This window comes from Cheilinus undulatus, linkage group 10 (genome assembly GCF_018320785.1).
Source record: "Cheilinus undulatus linkage group 10, ASM1832078v1, whole genome shotgun sequence".
Lineage (NCBI taxonomy): Eukaryota > Metazoa > Chordata > Actinopteri > Labriformes > Labridae > Cheilinus > Cheilinus undulatus.
In genome coordinates, this window is record NC_054874.1 from 8,362,007 (window position 1) to 8,381,335 (window position 19,329).

Sequence of the window (19,329 nt, forward strand, 5' to 3'; positions counted from 1 at the left end):
CTGGTGTATCACCAGGGGTTAAAGGCCCAGACATAAGCAGTTCCATTGAGCTTGAGTTTGGTTGCTGTGCTGAGCAACACGTATGTGGACATGATTTTAGCTTGACTCTTGGCACCCTAAGCCCCCTCTCCAGTCCAGGGTTTATGCCCATCCAGCCCTGGAATGAAACCTTGGTGCTTATGAACATGACTGTGTGGTAATATAAAAACAATTGCAGATTTGATTGATTATTATGTAATTATCTTTATTCTGGGCCATGCATTGTGTTTTACTGTAGTGTATTGAGCCTTAGCGTGGCATGGCGTTAAGTATTATATTGCATAGTACTGTACTGTCGGTTACCTGTGTTTCCTACCCCTTATTATACGGTCAGACCAAGGACTGGGTTAATGCTACGTCATGCATCAGATGAACGGGTACTGGATATTTTCTTCTACAACTTTTCTTAGGAGCTAGCATGAGTCCTAAATTCCTTATATTTATAAAACTCAATAAATGTGATCAACTAAGAGATGATTAAAGTTATGGTTAAAAACAAAAATCAACATCATCCCTTCTCTAAAATACATATACATGAGGTAGGTGATGAGTTTAAGTAATCTTAGGTGCAAAAACAAGGTATGAAGAGAAATAAAATGGGATTTGAAAGTAAGCTAACAACGATTAAGAAACTGCTGTAGGGCTTACCCTCTACTGACTGGTCCTGTGATATCTTCAGAGTCTTAGGTAAGGCTTAGGCATGGTTTCCCAAAGTCCAAATCAGGGTAGGGGTTAAGCAAAAGGTTCTTAAGGTTAGGGTTAACATTTTTGTCAGCTACCTGATGAAAAAAGTCAAGTCAGTTGTCTGACTTTTTGACCTGTGGCAAAGATAAGCACACACTTAGCCAAATTACAATATGGCACACTTGTCATTCAGATGTGCAAGGCTGTGTAGGTGTAAGGTTAAGCAAATGGATCATTTTAATACATTATCATAATGATTTAATGCAGGAGTTGGATGCCTTTCCATTCTTTTTTAACACATGCTGCTGCTCCAAAAAGTCACACTGCACAGATCACTGAGTCGGCATTAAATTGGCAAAAGCGACAGTAAGTACCCGGGACACTTTCCAGGCTTCTAGCCTCCACTAAGAGCCAAGTAAACAATCCTTTCTTGGATTAGCACGCAAAAACTAGAAGGAACAAGGGGACAGAATCTCAGAATGTGGCAGCATGAAGCACAACTGGTGTTGTAATTCTCATCCAATTCTTGGCTGAAGTTTGTGAATGTAAGCAAATCAACTTTTCTCCCATATATTCTCTTATCGCTACAATATCTGCGTCTTTATTTAGCCCTTCACCTGAGGAGCCCCACAGAGGAGCTAAGCCTTGTCTTGCAGGCAGAAAACATGATGGAAGAAATTGGGTGTATGTCTCTATGAATCCTATCCACCATTAGCTCTGGCCTGAAGGCATGCACATTCACTGTGCCCTCTGATACACAAGATCTTTACGTAAGAATCCATGATGACCCTCCTACTGTCAGAGACAATGTTGTTCTCAGACTCTGCTAACTTGTTTATTTGATGTCTCATTTCATGACTGAAGCTATGGCGTCAAAATAGATTTATGAGTAAGAAGACAAAATGTCAATGCTGGGGGGGCCAATGTTTACTATGCTTCAGATTCAATGACTTTATCTTCGGTTTTCCATTCTGATCTCTGCCATTACACTGGCTGAAAGACACCCAGGATTACTGAAACTCTGTCACTGCAGTGGCTGTAACTGAAAGTATGAAATACAATCATGCTACGCCATAAAAAGACAAAGGTCAGTATTTTTTTCTCAGCCTCTATATATTCTATTAAACGTCTTCTCCTCCCAATAAGTGACACCTAATTGTGTGTATCTGTAATCTCCATCCTGGCAGCTGTCAGGAGCCACTTTGCTCGCCTCCCATTAAGGCGCTGCCAACTCAGCACTTTGCCTCATTGCCCCAATTAAATAGCCTAACGCTTGTTTACTCTGGGGAAAACTTACACACTGCTTGTGTCACAGTTACTATAACCTGACTACTCTATTGATTGCTCCAGTTTAGCTCTGATTTAGAGCGCGCCAGTAGCCGAACAGGAAGTCTGGTGATTTAAATGATAATGCAGCGTATCCATTAGTGACATAACATGGGAGTATGGTGTCAAGTTGAGAAAAGGCTTTTCATATCTGAGTATAAGGTGTAATAAATGGAACTATTTTTGACCTGAAAAAATCTGCTTGCTGAAAGAGTAATGGGAGATAAAATGTACCAACTGGCAATTAGGAAAATAAAACAGTTTATTACTCAGCATCTTTCATTCTATTGGAATTTATTTATTAATTTACTTCATTTTTTAAAATTATTTTTTGGGCTTTTTATGCCTTTAATGACAGCAGAGGACAGTGAATAGAAAGTGCAGGAAACAGCCACAGGCTGGATTTCAACCCGGGCTGGCCACTTTCATGGGGTGCACCTTAAACCACGTGGCCACCTACGCCCATCCTACTGTGATTTTAGTTCTCTCTGGACCCTTTACCTCCTAAGACCCTGCATCCAAATATGAGGGCATTTCATTCTGGTGTTACACCCTTTAGATAAATCATCCAGGACACGTTTTCATTCACTTTTTGCAACTTTTATTCACAAAAACTCACCCACAGTTCAGCGCAAGATACTGCCGTCTTTTTCTCTGTTTGTATCTCTTCTGTTTGTATCTCTTAAAGGGGCAGTGTCCTTTTTCTTAAAGGAAAGGTAAAAACAATTTTTCCTAAAATTTTTAACTAAATGTATTTCAAACATAAATTTACTCTTTGTAGGCAGGATCCTTTTAAATTACTACACTGACATAAGGATAAACAAGAAATTACATCTTAGCTTTTCCAGTGCGTTACACCAGCTTTCTTACATCATAATGATAATTTTTACTATGAGAATTTTTCAGACTGTTGTCAAGAATGTCTACCAAAGTTAAAGTAATTCACTTGAAAAAACCTGAAAATTTGAAAGAATTTTTTTTAGGATTTTACATGGATATTTTGGGGAATATAATGAAAAATTTAAAGTATTTTCATATAAGTTTTGGGATGTTTTGTTTATTTATTTATTTTTTTTTTATTTTTTTATTTTTTTGAGTTACACTTGGACTTTTTTCCAAGTGAAATTTTTGGAAACCTCCATGATATTTCAGGAAATTTTCATAGAAGTTTTGGGAGGGTTGTTTGGAAATATTCATGTATTTTTGTGTAAATTTGGGAAATACATTTGCAATTTTGGGAATTTTATTTGAATTTTGGGGGTGGAATTTGCTTTAGGTATTTCAAAGGAAACTTGGGGAATGTATTTTTTAATTTTGAAAAGAGCCGGGGTTGGGAAATTTTCTTGGATATTTAGGAGGATTGTTTGGAAATATTCATGCATTTTTGTGTAAATTTGGGAAATGCATTTTTAATTTTTTCCTTTATTTGAATTTTTTGGGGAAATTTGCTTTAAAATTTTTAGGTATCCCCAAGGAAATTTGGGAAATGTATTTTTTTATTTTGATAAGAGATGAGGTGTCTTTTGGGAATTCTGGAGTTTAATGGAAATTTAAGGGGGTATTTGTAAGGATGTTTGTGGAATATATTTGTAGGTTATAGGAATTTGCTTTGAGATATTGGGACATTTTTTAAAAAATATTTTAGGAATTTTTATGGGGAATTTTTAAAATCAAAACTAAGACTTCATGATGAAGTCTCAGTAAAATATTTGAGGAATATTTGAAAAAAAACTGTGATACTTTTTATGTGAAACTTTAATAATATGTTAAAGAACTTTTCACAGAAATCGTAGATAGTTTCTTTGACATTTCAGGGAATTTGTTGAATTTTGGACATAATTTTTGGTCAGAATTAATTCCTGTTCAAAAACAAGTCTGAGCTTATAAAATGATCAGATCTACTCATCCCCAGTGAGTAAAAGACACTAAAAATCCAAACAAAAACTCAGGTCTCAGGTTAATATGAGAAAAATGCTGGAAATTATGAGAAAAATAGCCTGAAACAGTTTGTTAATTTGGTGGTATTGTGGTGGCAGAAGCATCCTACTACTGTCGTGGACATATGACATGTCAAACGGTAGGCCTTCAGAGAAAAAGTGTCATTTTTTAGTGGAGCAGAGCAAGGGGAAGTCTGCCCTTATGTACCCATCATTCTTTGCACTACACTCACTGCCGTGATCAAACATTGCAACAATGGTGGATGCTACAGGAGACGAGGAAGAAGCAAGTGGCAAAGTTTTAAAGATTGCGTAGGCTCTTGCAACTTTTAAATCTGTGGAAACATTCTGGTGCAGAACAATCATCACTGAGTTCATTCACACCAAACTGATCCACTATTGTTTCTGACAGAGTAATCCTGCTTGTTTCTCTCTGTGCATCTTTCTCTGATTCTGTTTTTAGGAGGTGAATGAGGGAGAAGTGCTAATTAAATAGACAATGATGGAATGTAATGGGCCTGGCAACTTTCCTCTGCTTCACCACTCTGCTGCTCCCCAGAGAAGTTTCTCATTAAGGTTGTCACGCACAGACTAACTCCTGCTGTTTGTTTATGCTTTTATAGTTGAAGCCCCAGAGAAGCCAGAAATTAACACTGTGTCAGCATCCATCTGCCCACGTTCCAGTCTGAGGAAACGTGGTGAATGTAGCATATGACCTCTATCCATGTATATTAGGGTTAAACTTTTTACTTTGACCAGTGGCCCTGCCTCCAAAACACAGTACACGTGCCCTCTATAACCAAGTGTAATGTCCACTAACACAATCAGTAATGTTGAAAAAGTCTGCACAGCTCTTTAGCTGCTTTAGCACTGTATCCTCATGTTTGCTGCTGTTTTAGCTCTTGGACTCTATCATGAGAAAGGCCAGAATTGCACATTACATCAAATTGCACATAGTAGGAAGTTAATTTAGACCGTTTTAAAATATAATTTGCCAAGTCAGGTTTCCAATAAGATAATTCATCTATCAAAACTCAGAACAAGAAAATAACTTCTTGTATCTGATTGGATCATTAAACATTTGATATCAAACCCCTTTTAAAATAAAATATTAATGGCATGTCACATAAACAAACTATTTATGGGTAATTTTTGGGTCATGCAGAGATCACCAGAGAATTTGAACAGGACTTTTCTAAAGCATATTGCAGTCCAGTTACCACCTACTCTTATCAGTTCTACTAATGTTTTCACACCAACCATGCAGAGCTATTTGCTCTGTTTTTGTGATTTGAGGCTCTTCCAAAAAGGTGCAAGATCAGACAGTAGATGGTTGTTAAAAACCTGAGTTGTGTTTGCTTAAAATGACAAAATAGCTGTCTGAATGATATTTTTCTGAGTTGATTGAACACATTTTTAGTCTGAAGTAAACAGTACTCAATCCTTTTAAGTATTTTTTGTCATTGTACAAGTATTTGACAATAATTCCTTAATCTGCAGAGATTTCCCAGAATGCCTTTGGGCATTAGACACTTTTGCACCATGAGTGAAGTTATGACTCAGTTGGAGAAGCAACACCTGTGTGCATGAACTATACTGAACATTATGGAAGAGGACTCCCTGGTTCAGTATGCACCTGTCACTGATTGTCACTTGTAGTCATTGAACTCAGCCTAGCTTAGGTGACCCAGATATTCAAAATTAAAGCACCTGACAAAAATAAGGGAAAACTGCAGTTGATGAAGGACATGTAGTGTTACGAAAAATACTTAAACATGTAGTTTTGAGAAGGATTTGAACTGAAATTTAAAGTGTAGTTTACCTTGATCAAGCACCTGATTGGCAGCAGCTGTGAGCACGGGCCCTGCTACAGTGTTCAGTAGGTGTCTACTCCAACAATCGGCATGCCACATTTGACTGATCTGGATAGGGCCCGTGAGATAGGGCAACTTCAAGCTGGTGTTCCACAAAACCAAGTAGCGGAATTGTTTGGGGTGAACCCTAGTATCATCTTTAAACTGAAGGCCAAGTTCACAAGAAGACGAAACCCCAAGAACACTATTTTCTCACCCTGTCAGGAAGAACTCTATCCTCCCCCAGAGGGGTTTATCAGAGACTACCTCCACAATTTGGCATTGGAGAAGATGCACTGGCCTGCCACCAGTCCTGACCTCAAACCCACTGAACACTTGTGGGATCAGCTTGGGTGTGCTGTTTGTACCAGAGTGACCAACACAACAAATGCTGGTTGAAGAATGGGATGCCATCCCACAGCAGTGTGTGACCAGCATGAGGAGGAGGTGCCAGGCTGTTGTGGCTGTGTAGGGTTCTTCCACACGCTACTGAGGCTCCTGTTTGTTAAATGAATAAATTTTTAAATTGCCAATATGTCTTGTTTCTTCCAACTTCAATCATCCAATCCACCAAACACCAAACAAGAGTCAATGGCAGAATCAGCTGTTTGGTATTGGCAGAGAAGATTTGGCAAATTTTTCTTGGGCGCAACCCACATACTTAGCTCTGCTACTCATCCCACAAATGCATGCTCCTTACAAATATTGCACCATTTTAAAGGGAAATAAACAGGCTTTCGAACGGTATAAAATTTATTGCCAAGAAGCATTGTTACAACAAAGAAATAATCTACCAAACACAAATTTCCTTCCTTTTTGTGCTAAGTTTATATATTAATAGTAATTTTGCTAATTTTGCATGTTCAGTTGGATTGCTCTGTACTAAGTTTGATTGCTGTTATTTTTAATTAAGGGGTAAAATTGGTTTACTGTACCATGCTGGAATATTTTGGTGACAGCCATAGCAATATTTTCTGATGCATCTCTCTCCATAACTGCTAGCTAGTGATGTCTCAGTATGGTCACCTCTGAAATGTTCATTCAAACCAGCCCTTGAAAAGCACCACAGAGTGGCACAGTTATCCTGACTAATATCAGCCCATAACCTCCTCAGCTCGCTTTAATTAGACTTCCAAACATCTGAATTGGTTCAACGGGAAGTTTACTCTGTGAGAGATGAAAAAATGTTGCCAAGTAACAAACTTGGTAGCCAAACTGGTGCTGCCAAAATGACTCCCTGTGGTCATTTTCTTTACCAGTGACATGCTTCAGTTTGTCTTTAAACTTGAAACTTTGCTGTAGATTTTTTCAGTTGTAGTAGTAAAGAAAAGTTGTATTTGTTGACTTTTCTAACTCCAATTTAATCGACTTCAATTTAAAGTGCCTAATGTTAGAAATGTGCAATGTTTAGAAATGTTAGTCTCCATCTCTGGGACATTCCCAAAAAAGGCTCATATTAAAAGTTAATCATAAATAATTTTCCCCTTGTAGATGAAAAAACATGCAGGTAGACTGATGATGAAATAAAACTAACTGTCTCTAACTCTAGAAAAGCTTACATCTAACTAGCCTACCCTTTCAAAATAAAAGTCCTCTTTAACAGTGAGATTGCTGACAGAGATTTTTTTCATAATCTTTGTATTATCAGCTGTTTTAAAGAAGTCAGAATGATTGTTCAGCTGCACTGTCAGTCTGGTTACGAGTCAAAGCAAATGCTTCCACTTCAACAAGACAGAAAATGCCCACTTCTGCTCCTCCAGGCAAACAGAGCAGTCAGGTAAGCAGAACAGAAGTGACTGATGTGACATTGACACTCTCCTGCCAGGTTCTCCCTCCAGCCACCAAACCGCATCATCATACACATTATTTATTCATGCACCATCTATTTATGTATTTACTCAGGCAAACAGAGTCGCTGCCTTGATGCAGAAAGAATAAAAGTTAAACACGCTGTTGTTGGACCGTGAGTGCATCCTCAGGCTGCGTGTTTGTTCATTGTCAACACTGCAGCAGTTTGCAGAACTCAGAGAGACCCTGCGATGGGACACTTTGTTACAAGAAGCCACAGCGTCCCCCTGAAATGTAATTTCAATGTGTCGACGTTGTTGTGAATCACTGCCATACATTTTACAGTGGGTGTGGGAAATGGATGGGACTGCTAGTCATTACTCTTGTACTTGTGCTTACATTTTCTTGGCTGAGTGGGCAGTAGATGAGTTATTTTGTCGATAAGGCTGAGAGAGGGATCAGATAGTGACCTGAATGTTAAGTAACTCAGGTACTGGGACTTTAAATTGCATTCAGAAGCTCTCCACTAGTGTTACATGCTCTTTTGTGGGATTTTCTACCACGACACAACTCCACACGTTTTTCTTAACTTTATACTGGCCTGGTCAGAGCGTTATTTAAAACCACTATGCCCAAAATAGACACTCCTTTGTCTTTAGCCTGCACTGTTATGACTCAAATATCCAGGCATTCTTACATGCAAAGTTTTTAAGTGGTCCCTGCTCACAGTGGCATTAATAAAACCATAAAGACAGAGCAGTACAGTGGTTACTGAGATGGATTACCAGCTTCTGACTTACATAAGCAAGTTATAGCGTAATGCAATACACCGAAAGCTTCCTATAGAGGCTTTAAAGTTAATGTAAACTAATTATAAGCTCTGCCTAAAGGTCAGCGGTTATTTCAAAGATATATCATTTATGGATAAAGGACAAACCTGAAAGAGTGCAGGCATGGTTCTTAAAGGACATGTGCAGAGGTTATAAAGCAGTCTGGAGGGTTTTTCAGGTGTCTTTAAAGGCATTTGCACTCTAAGAATGGCTTCAAATTATAACAAGCAACTAAATTAAGTTAATTCAACTCAAATTAAAAAGTTGCAAGAAGGTACCTTGCATTGCAACTTGTTAACTTGAGTTAAATTGGCTTAATTCAATTGAAGTTTGCACTCAGAATTTAAAATAGCTGTTTCAGCTCTATTTTTCTGAGTAAACAGAACTCAGTTTGTTTTAAGTAAAGTTTTAAGTAACTCGGGGGCTCTAATTATTATTATTAATGTTTTTTTTTTTTTTTGTTTTGTTTTTTTTCTGGTGTTGTTGTACTGAAATTATTTGGAACCATCCCTTAATCTGCAAAGTTTCCCAACAGTGCTTTTATGCATAGACACATTTGCACCATGGGTGAAGTTACTAACTCAATTAAAAAAGCCCCGCCTTTGTGTTCCAACTTAAACATATTAATCAAAATTAACTGTCAGCTGTGCTTTCTGGAACAAATAAACATTTAAGTCTTCCCCTGTAAGACAGAACAGTTGTCTTAACTTAGAAATCCTTGAAAACAGCTGTTCAGCACTATTATTCTGAGTTATTAGAACACATTTTTAGTTTAAAGTAAACACTACTCACTTTAAGTATATTTTTTTACATTGTACTAAAATTATTAGACAATCATCCCTTAATCTGAAGTTCTCCCAGAATGTATTTCAGGATTAGACACTTTTGAACCATGGGTGAAGTTATTGACTCAGTCAGAGACAGGAGCCAACCACACTCTACTATGACTGGTATACTGAACATGATGGAAGAGGACTTCCTGGTTCACTGTGCACCTTGCAGTCTTTGTTACTTGTTCTCACTCAAGTTGGTCTAGTGGCAAAAATGTTCAAGGTTCACCTATGTGATAGAAATAAGGTAAAACTGCAGCGGCATACAAGGCATGAAGACGTTTCCTTTTTGTTGGACTACTCTTAACTAATACACAGTTAGATACAGAGGACCATCTCTTTGGAACGAATTACCAATCACTATGGTCAGCATCTACACAGATCATTAATTTGACAGGAATTTTCTACAGATCTTGGATATGATTAGATGCTATATGCACTGTAAAACCAAACAAGTTAAAAATGCTCAAAGTTTTAGTTGAAACTGATTGTCAGTTTTAAAGAAGGGGAAATACATTTTTTTGAGTAATTCCCAATGAGTTAATAAACTCAAAACATTAGAGGCAACTGATTACATAAAAGAAACTGAAAAAATGGCACCGAAGAAAAGTATTTGTTTAGTAGCAGGTACTTAGCCATATTAACTTACATCAACTTAATTTACACATACATTTACGTTAGGTTAACTTAACCTTTTTTCGGTTAATCTACACTGTTGCAATTCTGTCTAAATCCAACTTAGAACAACATGTTTAAGTACTTTCCATAAAGCTAGATGTTCTTCTGCAATTTTCCCTTATTTCCATCATACTTTAACCTTTAACATTCACGCCACTCAAGGTGAATCAACTTATGTGACTACAAGTGACAATGCGCACTGACTTCCTGTATCAGTATGCTCTGAAAGGTGCACACTGATACAGGAAATCCACTTCCATCATGTTTAGTATACCATTCATTGTGTATTTTGGTTGGTCTCTACAGGCAGGACTTCTCTAACTGAGTCAGCAACTTCACTCATGGTGCAAAAGTGTCAAATGCATAAAAAACTTTCTGGGAAAACTTTGCAGATGAATGGATGGCTGTCAAATAATTTGAGTACCATGACAAAAAATACTTAGAGCCACTGAGTAGTGTTCACTTAAACCTTAAATTGTGTTTTAATCCCTCTGAAAAATATAGTTGAAACAGCTATTTTGGATTTCTTAGGTTTAAACAACTCATTTTTAACAACCTTCAACTGTCCAGTCTTATAGTGAAAGACTGTAAGGTGCATTTGATCCATAAAGTGCAACTTCCTCATAGTTCAGTTCATCATCCTCATGACAGGCAGGAATTTTTTAACTGAGTCAACAACTTCACTCACGGTGCAAAAGTGTCTAATATCAAAAGACGTTCATGAAAACTGCAGGTTAATAGTTGAGAACCCAAAACATACTTAAAACATATGTAAAATGATCCAGTACTGTTTATTTAAAACTAAAAATGTATTCTGTTTACTCAGAAAAATAGAGCTGAAATAGCTGTTTTGAATATTTAGGCTAAAGCTCACTTTTTTAATAATCTCCAACTGTTCAGTCTTACGATGTATATGTACACCTCTATGCTGTCCTTATTTTTTTTTAGAAAACCTGCATTGCTGCCTAGAATAACTCTTGTTATGTCAGGAGGGAGGTACCTTGATAAGCTCGTTTGGCTTCCAGCAACCCTGGATGATGTTTTCTTAAATTTTATTGCATTGTTCTTTTTTTTTTAATGTGCAAATAAATAAACTAAACTAAACTAATTTTTTGAGACTCTCTACACCTTGCAAACCTGGAATACTTAAGCTCTCCATTAACAGTTTAATAAGATTTTGAGCTTCTTCTCCTGAGAATATGGAAGCAGCATGATTTAAGTAACTCAGGTTGCTGAGAAAGATTTTAAAAATGGGTCATATATGTTAATACAAGCCCCTGACCTACATTTAAAGCACACTCATAAAGTTTTCCAATTATTCTTTAAATGTGCACTTGTCATGGTCACTATGCCTTAAGTATCGAGGTATATTTTCTTCAAATTACAAACTGCTAGTGTCAAAATAAACATTTCTGCTCCAATAATTTCTTCTATTTTCAGGACTCTTGTGTGCATGACCGGTGAGGAAGAAGCTGCAGTGGAGTGTGTGAAACCACGTGAAGAGGAGTGTGTTTTTGTGTGTCAGAGAGAGGGAAAGGGAATCAAAGAGGATGAGGATACTTGTCAGAGAAAAAAGCTGAAGGGATAAGTAACTCTGATAATTTCCTTAAAATGAGCAATTGTGCAAATCAAGAGCAGACAGCCTGTGAAATTTTATTTCTGTGATGCAGTCAAATGTCTAAGTCGTTTCCTTTAATCTAAATCCAGCTGACATGAGGAAAAACTCTTCTAATGTCACTAACAGCAAGAAGTTAAAGTCAGCGCAGAGGGAGATGAAAACTTCTAATTACCAGTGATGTTTTAGATTCAAATATGAGGCTAAAAATGCATGAGGCTGCCTGAGAAACACTCCTGTTTGTCTAACATAAATGAAGCATACACATCCTGCTCATGCCTCATACTTGGATATCTCTCTGTCTGTCTGTGTACATATCGCCTAGCCTGGAACTATAAACACAAAGTCTCGCAGTCGTCTGAATTATGGATGGGATATTTACACGGATCGGTCCCCTCGGGTGCCGTCTTTTATTTTTGCTGAGGAGAAACAGAACACAGAGCCAAATAGAAGCAGCCGGGGACAGGGGAGAGAATGACTCGAGAATGAAGAGGAATCGAGAGGCGGTGACACAGATTGAGCTGAAGAGAGTTTCAGACAGAGAGGAGAGAGTCTTATTGACAAAACGCAGCAAAACACAGGCCTGAGGGTGGAGAAGCTACGTCCAGTCCCTTCTGCTTGTGTTTTCATGCTCCCTGAAGCTCAAATTCATTACTTCAAGAGTGAAATTTAACAAAACACTGCAGTCTACTATATCTGTCAGTTGTTCTTTTTAATGAAAACATGTGCACGTGGATGTTTTCAGGGTAGAAGCCCCCTCTGCTGAGGATTCGCTCTCGCCTGCATGGATGAACTGATATGATTTGAACTCATCCTCCAGGCCGCTACAGTCCAAGCCCATGTGCTCCTGCTGATGCGTTGTTCTGTCAAGCGTGTCTCCTGTGACTTGTGAGACCAATATCTTTGTCTCTGAATCAGCCACCTCAGTGTGGTGCTGAGTGAGAAATGACCCTGAAGATGACTGACTGTCAAAGCTTTGTTAAAAAATCACTGCAATGCTCAGAAGAGAACGACAATCATCAGTATGCATTTCAATTAAAGCAGGGACAAACATGCATCTCAACCATAGATGAATGATATTAGTGAAGCTTACACAGCTTGAGCTCCCCCTATGAATCATGCTGATTCATTTAAAATGTTTTTTTTTCTGAGTAGTTTGAATTTATCTATGCTAAAAAGAGTGGATGTAATACCATGACTGAAAGTTTTGCGCAGCTACTCCAGTGCCAAGTGCCATGGTTCTCACACTACCAGAATTTATTCTTCAACACAGTAATAGTTAAATCAAATCAAACTAATATTCACACAACAAAAACAAAAGTTTCATTTCAAATTGTTGCCAATATATTGGTGCAGTTTGGACAGACTCAGGTCCCCACCCCTTGTTATTTTTTTAAAGGGACTATACAGAAGTTTTGGGCATTTTTGGGCAAAAAATTGAGGCTGAAGTATAATAGCTTAATTAGATTAAGAAAAAAAATGTTATCAATAAAGTTTTTTTTTTTTTTTTTAGATTGAACATTATTTTTGCCATGCACAAAAATAGTGCATTGAACTATCCGATAAGCAAAAAAAATATAGGGAGGTGCCCAACCCTCAGCCATCCTTTTTTGGGCTTAGTCCCGGATTTTAAACATGTCTGGCTCCGCCCCTGTCTCAGGTTAACTCTGGTCACTCTCTATGACACCTATTCTGTCCCTCCCTCATTATCATCACGGCAAAACTTAATTTTTCTCTTTTTGCTGTTATTTTTCTTAATCCCAACCAATTTCTGGTCTCTCTGATGCTTAGCAGAGTTATAATTACAAGCCTGTGGTCCTGGACCTAGTATGCATACAAATCCATATTTTCTTCCTCTTTATTTACAAGACCATCAGTATGATCTCTGTTTAATAATGTTAGACAAAAATTTAAATTGCATAACTCCCTTCAGCTACATTAGATCCATCGTCTCCAGACTGCAAGTTGCTCTTAAACAAACTTCAGTGTCTGCCAAGCTTTAAATTTGAATATATAATTCAGTCAACCATCCCCATTGCTTATGACAGCTTAGAAATGTGACTGAAGATTTGTAGTTTTTTTTGGTTATAGATTTGGTTCCAACAATAATTTTGAAACATATGTAGTATTCCAAAACCAGGCTCAGACCAAAGTGAAAGCTGTCCAAACTGAGCTGTTACGGCCTGAATCAAGCATTAAGCATTAAGGTCGATTTGTATGGAAATCACATGGTGCTAGAAGACGGTAATAGCAAGGCATAAATAGAGTAAAGATTTGTCTACTGACGCACAAACTTTCCAGAGATCAGGAACAAATTCCACCTCTGTAAGGCTTTAAAATAGATGATGATGAATGATTTGTAATGAAGGTTGGTAAATATTACTTTGACATCGCTATTACTATGTCAAGTTAAATCAGTCTGAGACTCCCAGCTGCTTTTTTATCCATGTGTGGCACTGTTTCACATGACAAGGATGTGGTTGTGGTTGCTGTAAACTTAATCAGGGTGGTGGTTAAGTGAGTATATCAATATTGCCTTTAATTAAACACACTGTCTGTTATTCTGAATATTTTACATAGATTAAGAGTGGATTGTACACGCTGTGTGAGCAGGCAAGAGCGGGATTACGAACAGTTAAGAGATCTCCTTTTCTCATTTGTCTATTACCATTTCTCTTGAATAATAACAGAATAGAATACCTTTCAGTCATTGCACGTTGTACAACAAAATTTGTACAATGTGCAATGACTAACCACACTCACACACTCACACACTCATGCTGAAGCAGGTCGGCAGAAGAGTGGAAACACCTTTTCCATCGTTGAAAGCTTTTAGTGCTGTTAATACTCTTTTTTTCACATAAAAATTTGGTCCAGTTCTGATAAAACTAAAACTATGTTGCAGCTACACCTGAATTAATCACCGCACTGGAGGCAGCCATTGCAAATGGCTCGTATAACTTAACCTCAGCCATAGTTTTTCCTTGTTCTCCTCATACTGATTGGTGTGAACACTGTCCGGTTTGGCACAAACTTTTTAGATTGGAGCTTTTCAAGATGGATTTGCCTGATGACAGACATGGAGTCTGGGAAATCAATCTGCTTTGCAATGTAACTTAAAAACAAGGAGAACATATAAAAGAATAATAAATAAAACAAATAAAGCTCTGAAAGTCTAGTGCATTCAATGCAATCTACAGTGTAAAAATAACGTTTTAAATAAAAACAGAGAAACTGCACATGGTTATCAAGTCATAGTGCACCAGCTGTTCTGCAAAAGATAATAGACCATATCGCACTTTAAAAATAGCCATACTGTACTTTAAAAGAGATGTAACATAACAGAAAACAGAAAACACAAGAGTAAGAACAATAAAAAGCGCTTGGATAAGACAGAAGAGATTGTTTTAAAATGGCTGATCATGCAGTATTTCTTATTAGATTACTTGATTAATGGGCAGAATACTTGGTTACAAAAAGAATCAATAACTACAGCCCAACTATGACGGTAAATACACAACAATCCAGAGCATGACCAAACAGTCTGTGCTGCAATCCGCCGTGACTCAATCAGCATGTGCTCTACAATCTAGGATCCATATAAATCCATGGAAATCAAATGAGTGCAACATAAAGCAGTTGGAAGATTGTTGCCATGGTAACAATTTGACTGTCCTATTCAGATGTCTTTCAACATTTTTGTTTTCACTATAAATTAAATAACATTAAAGCATAAAACTGAATCCAAAGCAGCACATAGTGCTGTAAATAAAGAACCAAACTGTCCCAGGTGCTCTGGGGTTATCGTGCCAGGAATCAGCTGGCACATCTGCACAGCAGCTTTTGTGTTTCTGTACAACCATGTGTGCAGCAGGCTGTAAACGGTTCCCAACCGCATCATACATCAACATTAATGACGTCCTCCTCGTGAACAGCTTACGTAACAGCTCCACGTCTCCCCTCCTTCCTTTGTAAATTCAGTCACGTCCAACTGGAGCTGCAGCCAAACTGAATAATACATCTGTACTTCTGGAGCCAGACCGCCGCTAGTATTCTGCGTCTTTATCTCTCTCTCTCTCCCCGCAAGGATAAGCGCAGCTACACAGACACTCTCAACAGGTTAACTGATATCTAAGTGTGGAAATAAGACACTGAACATGACCCCGTTTTAGATTCAACGGGAGACAAAGCAGCACATGGTGGAAAAACATGTCAATGGTGAGATAATTCATATCTTACCTATGAGGGAGTCTGAAAAGGAAAGCAATTTCTACAATCTTAGCACTCTATTGAAGGAGACATGATAAATGAGGCAGTCAGACAGCCTGAGAACCAGACAGTGCAGAGTATGGGAGCATGCTTGAAGGGATTTTCCCTCTTATTTTTTTGTACTTTACTGCATGTCCTGAGTGTAAAAAGACTGATAACAAATGCAGGCGTATCCTCATGCTGCAGCAAGCACTAAAGGGGAGAAAGGAAACAGAAGTAAGGGGAAAAGATGAAATAAGGTTGCAGAAATAGATAAGTTTTAGGGAAGGAAGGAAGGAAAAGTGGGTAGGCTGCAGCCAAAGAGACCCATGGAGCCACAGGCAGAAGCAAAGGAAGCACATAGGGAACAAGAAGGAGGAGGGAGGAGGGGGATTGCTGACTTGCAGTCTGCAGCTGAGTAGATCGCTGTTTAGTCATGAATATGAAACATTCAATCTCACATAAGCTTGAGGACAGCAAAGATAAAAGAGTCTTTTTTCCACTATGAGGCCAGTTGAGGTGGAAGCACACACGACGAAATTGCAGAGTCATTGAACTCATTAGGGCGGCAGCTGCCTCCATATATAACCCCCTTTTTCTTTTTTGTTTTGGTCTGTGCGTGAGCCTCAGGGTGGCAATGACCGAGTTAATGGTTTAGGGAGGGATGGGAGGGGAGAGGGTGGGCAGGAGCTACAGATGCTATGCTCGTCAGTTCAAACGTAAGGGGTGCACAGACAGACTCGTACACCGGAGGGGAACAGAGGGTGTCCAGGGAGAGATGCCCTCCTACGGGTTCTCTGCAAGCAAACATGCCCTGAGCACTCAGTCTTACACTGCGCTCCACTAACACTCTCATGCACAAACACACCAGATGCTCTCTTAAAAAATGGGACAGGAATGAAAGAGAAGTTAGTTTGAAGGGGGTGGAGAACTATCAGTTCACACAGAATATGAGAGAGGGAGGGGGAGACAAGATGAAGAGTGGGCAGAGAGGGAGGGAGCAGCGGCAAATCAAAAAAAAAAAAAAAAAAAACAAGGAGGGGGTGCGAAACAAACCTTCGGGCTCTGCGCTCTCTTTGTGGACGGCTTGCTTCAGTGGGCAGCAGAAGATTTCGTGACACTTAGCACGAAAGGGGGACCCTTTACTCCTTATATCCGCAGAGTGGATGGAGTCCTGCCGTAACATAATGTACTCCTGGGTACCTGGGGCAGCGTCATCCTGGACTGTGGTGGTGCCATAACAGAATGAACTGGGGTTAGAAAGCATCACCACACGTGGAAATCAAAAAGAAAAAACAACAACAACAGCAAAAATCACAAGGCAGAAACACAGGCAAATGAAAATACATGACACATTAGCAACACAGATATTTTTAACACTTTAGCACTTTAGGGAAGAGAGAGGGACAGAGAAGGGAAAGAAAGAAATACATCAAGAACATCAAGGCTAATAATAACTCAAATTAAATATATCCTCAGATGCTGAAAAGGAAAAAACAACACAAAGAAAACAAAACAGTTCAGTGTTCAATATCAGTGTTATGGCAGGATTTTTACAAGCACAGAGCTCAGAGCAGCTGCACTTGAATGAGGAGTAAAAGGCTGCAAGACAAGCGTGCAATCTGCTACCGTATGTTCTCAATCAGTGGGGTCACCTATTGGGTGATAATGCCCCCCTACATCAATGCATATCCACTCCATTTGCTTTAAGGTCAGGCAAGCAGATGCAAAGGCATGCACAGGCCTCCAGGTCACACTGGAGATAACAGGTTTGCTGTCATACAGTCATGCTTACTAAGTGACATTACAGAGAAACTATAGTATCATCTGCATAGAGGAAAATTCTACTGGGCTCCTGTGAAAAGCCCTGTGTTTCTGTCTGTCTGCATTGGTTCCATAGCATCTGTCCTCTTCTGGGTACAGTCCCTGCTTGCAAGACAAATTTGCTATCTGCTACTTCCTGATCAGAATCACTGGAACTGGGGTCACCTAATAGCCCTCCTACATCAACCTCTCTACTGAAAAAGCAGGCAAGCAGATGCAAAGGCATGCACAGGCCTCCAGGTCATATTGGAAATGAAAGGTTTGCTGTTATGGAGTCATGCTTATTGTAAGTAACATTACAGAGACACTATAATATCGTCTGCATAGAGGAATTCTCTACTGGTATCCTGTGAAAAGCCCTTTGTTTCTGTCTGTCTGCATTGGCTCCATTGCATATGTCGTCTTTTTGGTAAAGTCCCTGCTTGGAAAACCAGTGTGCAATCTGCTACTGTATGTTCCCAGTAAGTGGGGTCGCCTAGTGGGTGATAATACCACCCTACATCAATGTTTATTAAAGAGCAGGCAAGCAGATGCAAAGGCATGCACAGGCCTCCAGGTCACACTGGAGATAACAGGTTTGCTGTTATGGAGTCATGCTTACTAAGTGACATTACAGAGAGACTATAATATCATATGCGTAGAGGAATTCTCTCCTGCGATCCTGTGAAAAGCCCTGTGTTTCTGTACATCTGCATTGGCTCCATAGCATCTGTCCTCTTCTGGGCACAGTCCCTGCTTGGCTTCGATCACTGACCTATTTTCTTTATGTTGATGGATTAGCTACAACAAAATCAGCCCCAAATAAATTGCATCTTCTTTTCCTAATGGATTTCATCGCCATGCCTCTCAGTGACACATTTACCACTTAATGAAAATGGCTTGAAAGAAGGATATTGATAAGTAGCCAGTGTCAAGCCACCACAGTGCTTAATCTGCCCTCTTCTAATGACATGTGTGAGTCACATAATTATTTTGTAGTTCAGCAAGACCCACAAGAGGAAGTAGACAGTGATGAAAATTCACACATGTAACTCATGAAGCATTTTCACAGCTGTTCTTTACAAACATCTGCTTCTCTCAAAATGCTATCACAATCTTTGTTCGGAAAGCTGAATGGATTACATGATCCACTCTCCCAGTAAGACTACAACAAACTACTAAATATAAAACTTAATATTATGTAGAGCAACTCCTACACCCCAGCTCTCATGTACTGAATGTTCACACACAGTGTGAAATGTGTTCAAGAGGAACACCTACACATGCACGTTCCTCTTCATTTGTGTCTCAAACACTGACAAAAATAGAGGAAAAAAGACCACCACATGCATTAGAATTAAACAGGTCCTTTAGCTATTTGATTAACTTTTTAAGACAGAAGGTACTCAACACTGTATTACACACATGTAAAAAAGTGAAAGTGAATTGATAAATGCTACAGAAAAACCTGGTGTTTAAGATGAATTTTCATAGCTTTGTACCTTAAAGTTGGTCGCATCTTATACGCCAAATATACCAATATAAAATGCTGAAATATGTGCTGTCCTGAAGTGCAGTCACCACCATCACCCACTGTGCAAATGATTTAACTTGACACACCCTATAGACTGTTTCATGATTCCAAATATTTCATATTCATCTGGGAAACCTCCAGTACAAACTGTTTGTGAAAGGCAG

General features: G+C 38.7%; 1 protein-coding gene across 3 annotated transcripts in view; it reads right to left on the reverse strand.

The window, feature by feature from the left end:
• fgf13a (fibroblast growth factor 13a) overlaps nt 1-19,329 on the reverse strand; it is a 199,274-nt gene that overhangs the window by 84,087 nt on the left and 95,858 nt on the right. For all 3 annotated transcript variants that reach the window (XM_041796886.1, XM_041796887.1, XM_041796889.1), the window contains exon 3: nt 16,885-17,052. In XM_041796886.1, the coding sequence (XP_041652820.1) occupies nt 16,885-17,052 (168 nt within the window). The remainder of the gene's footprint in view (nt 1-16,884; nt 17,053-19,329) is intronic.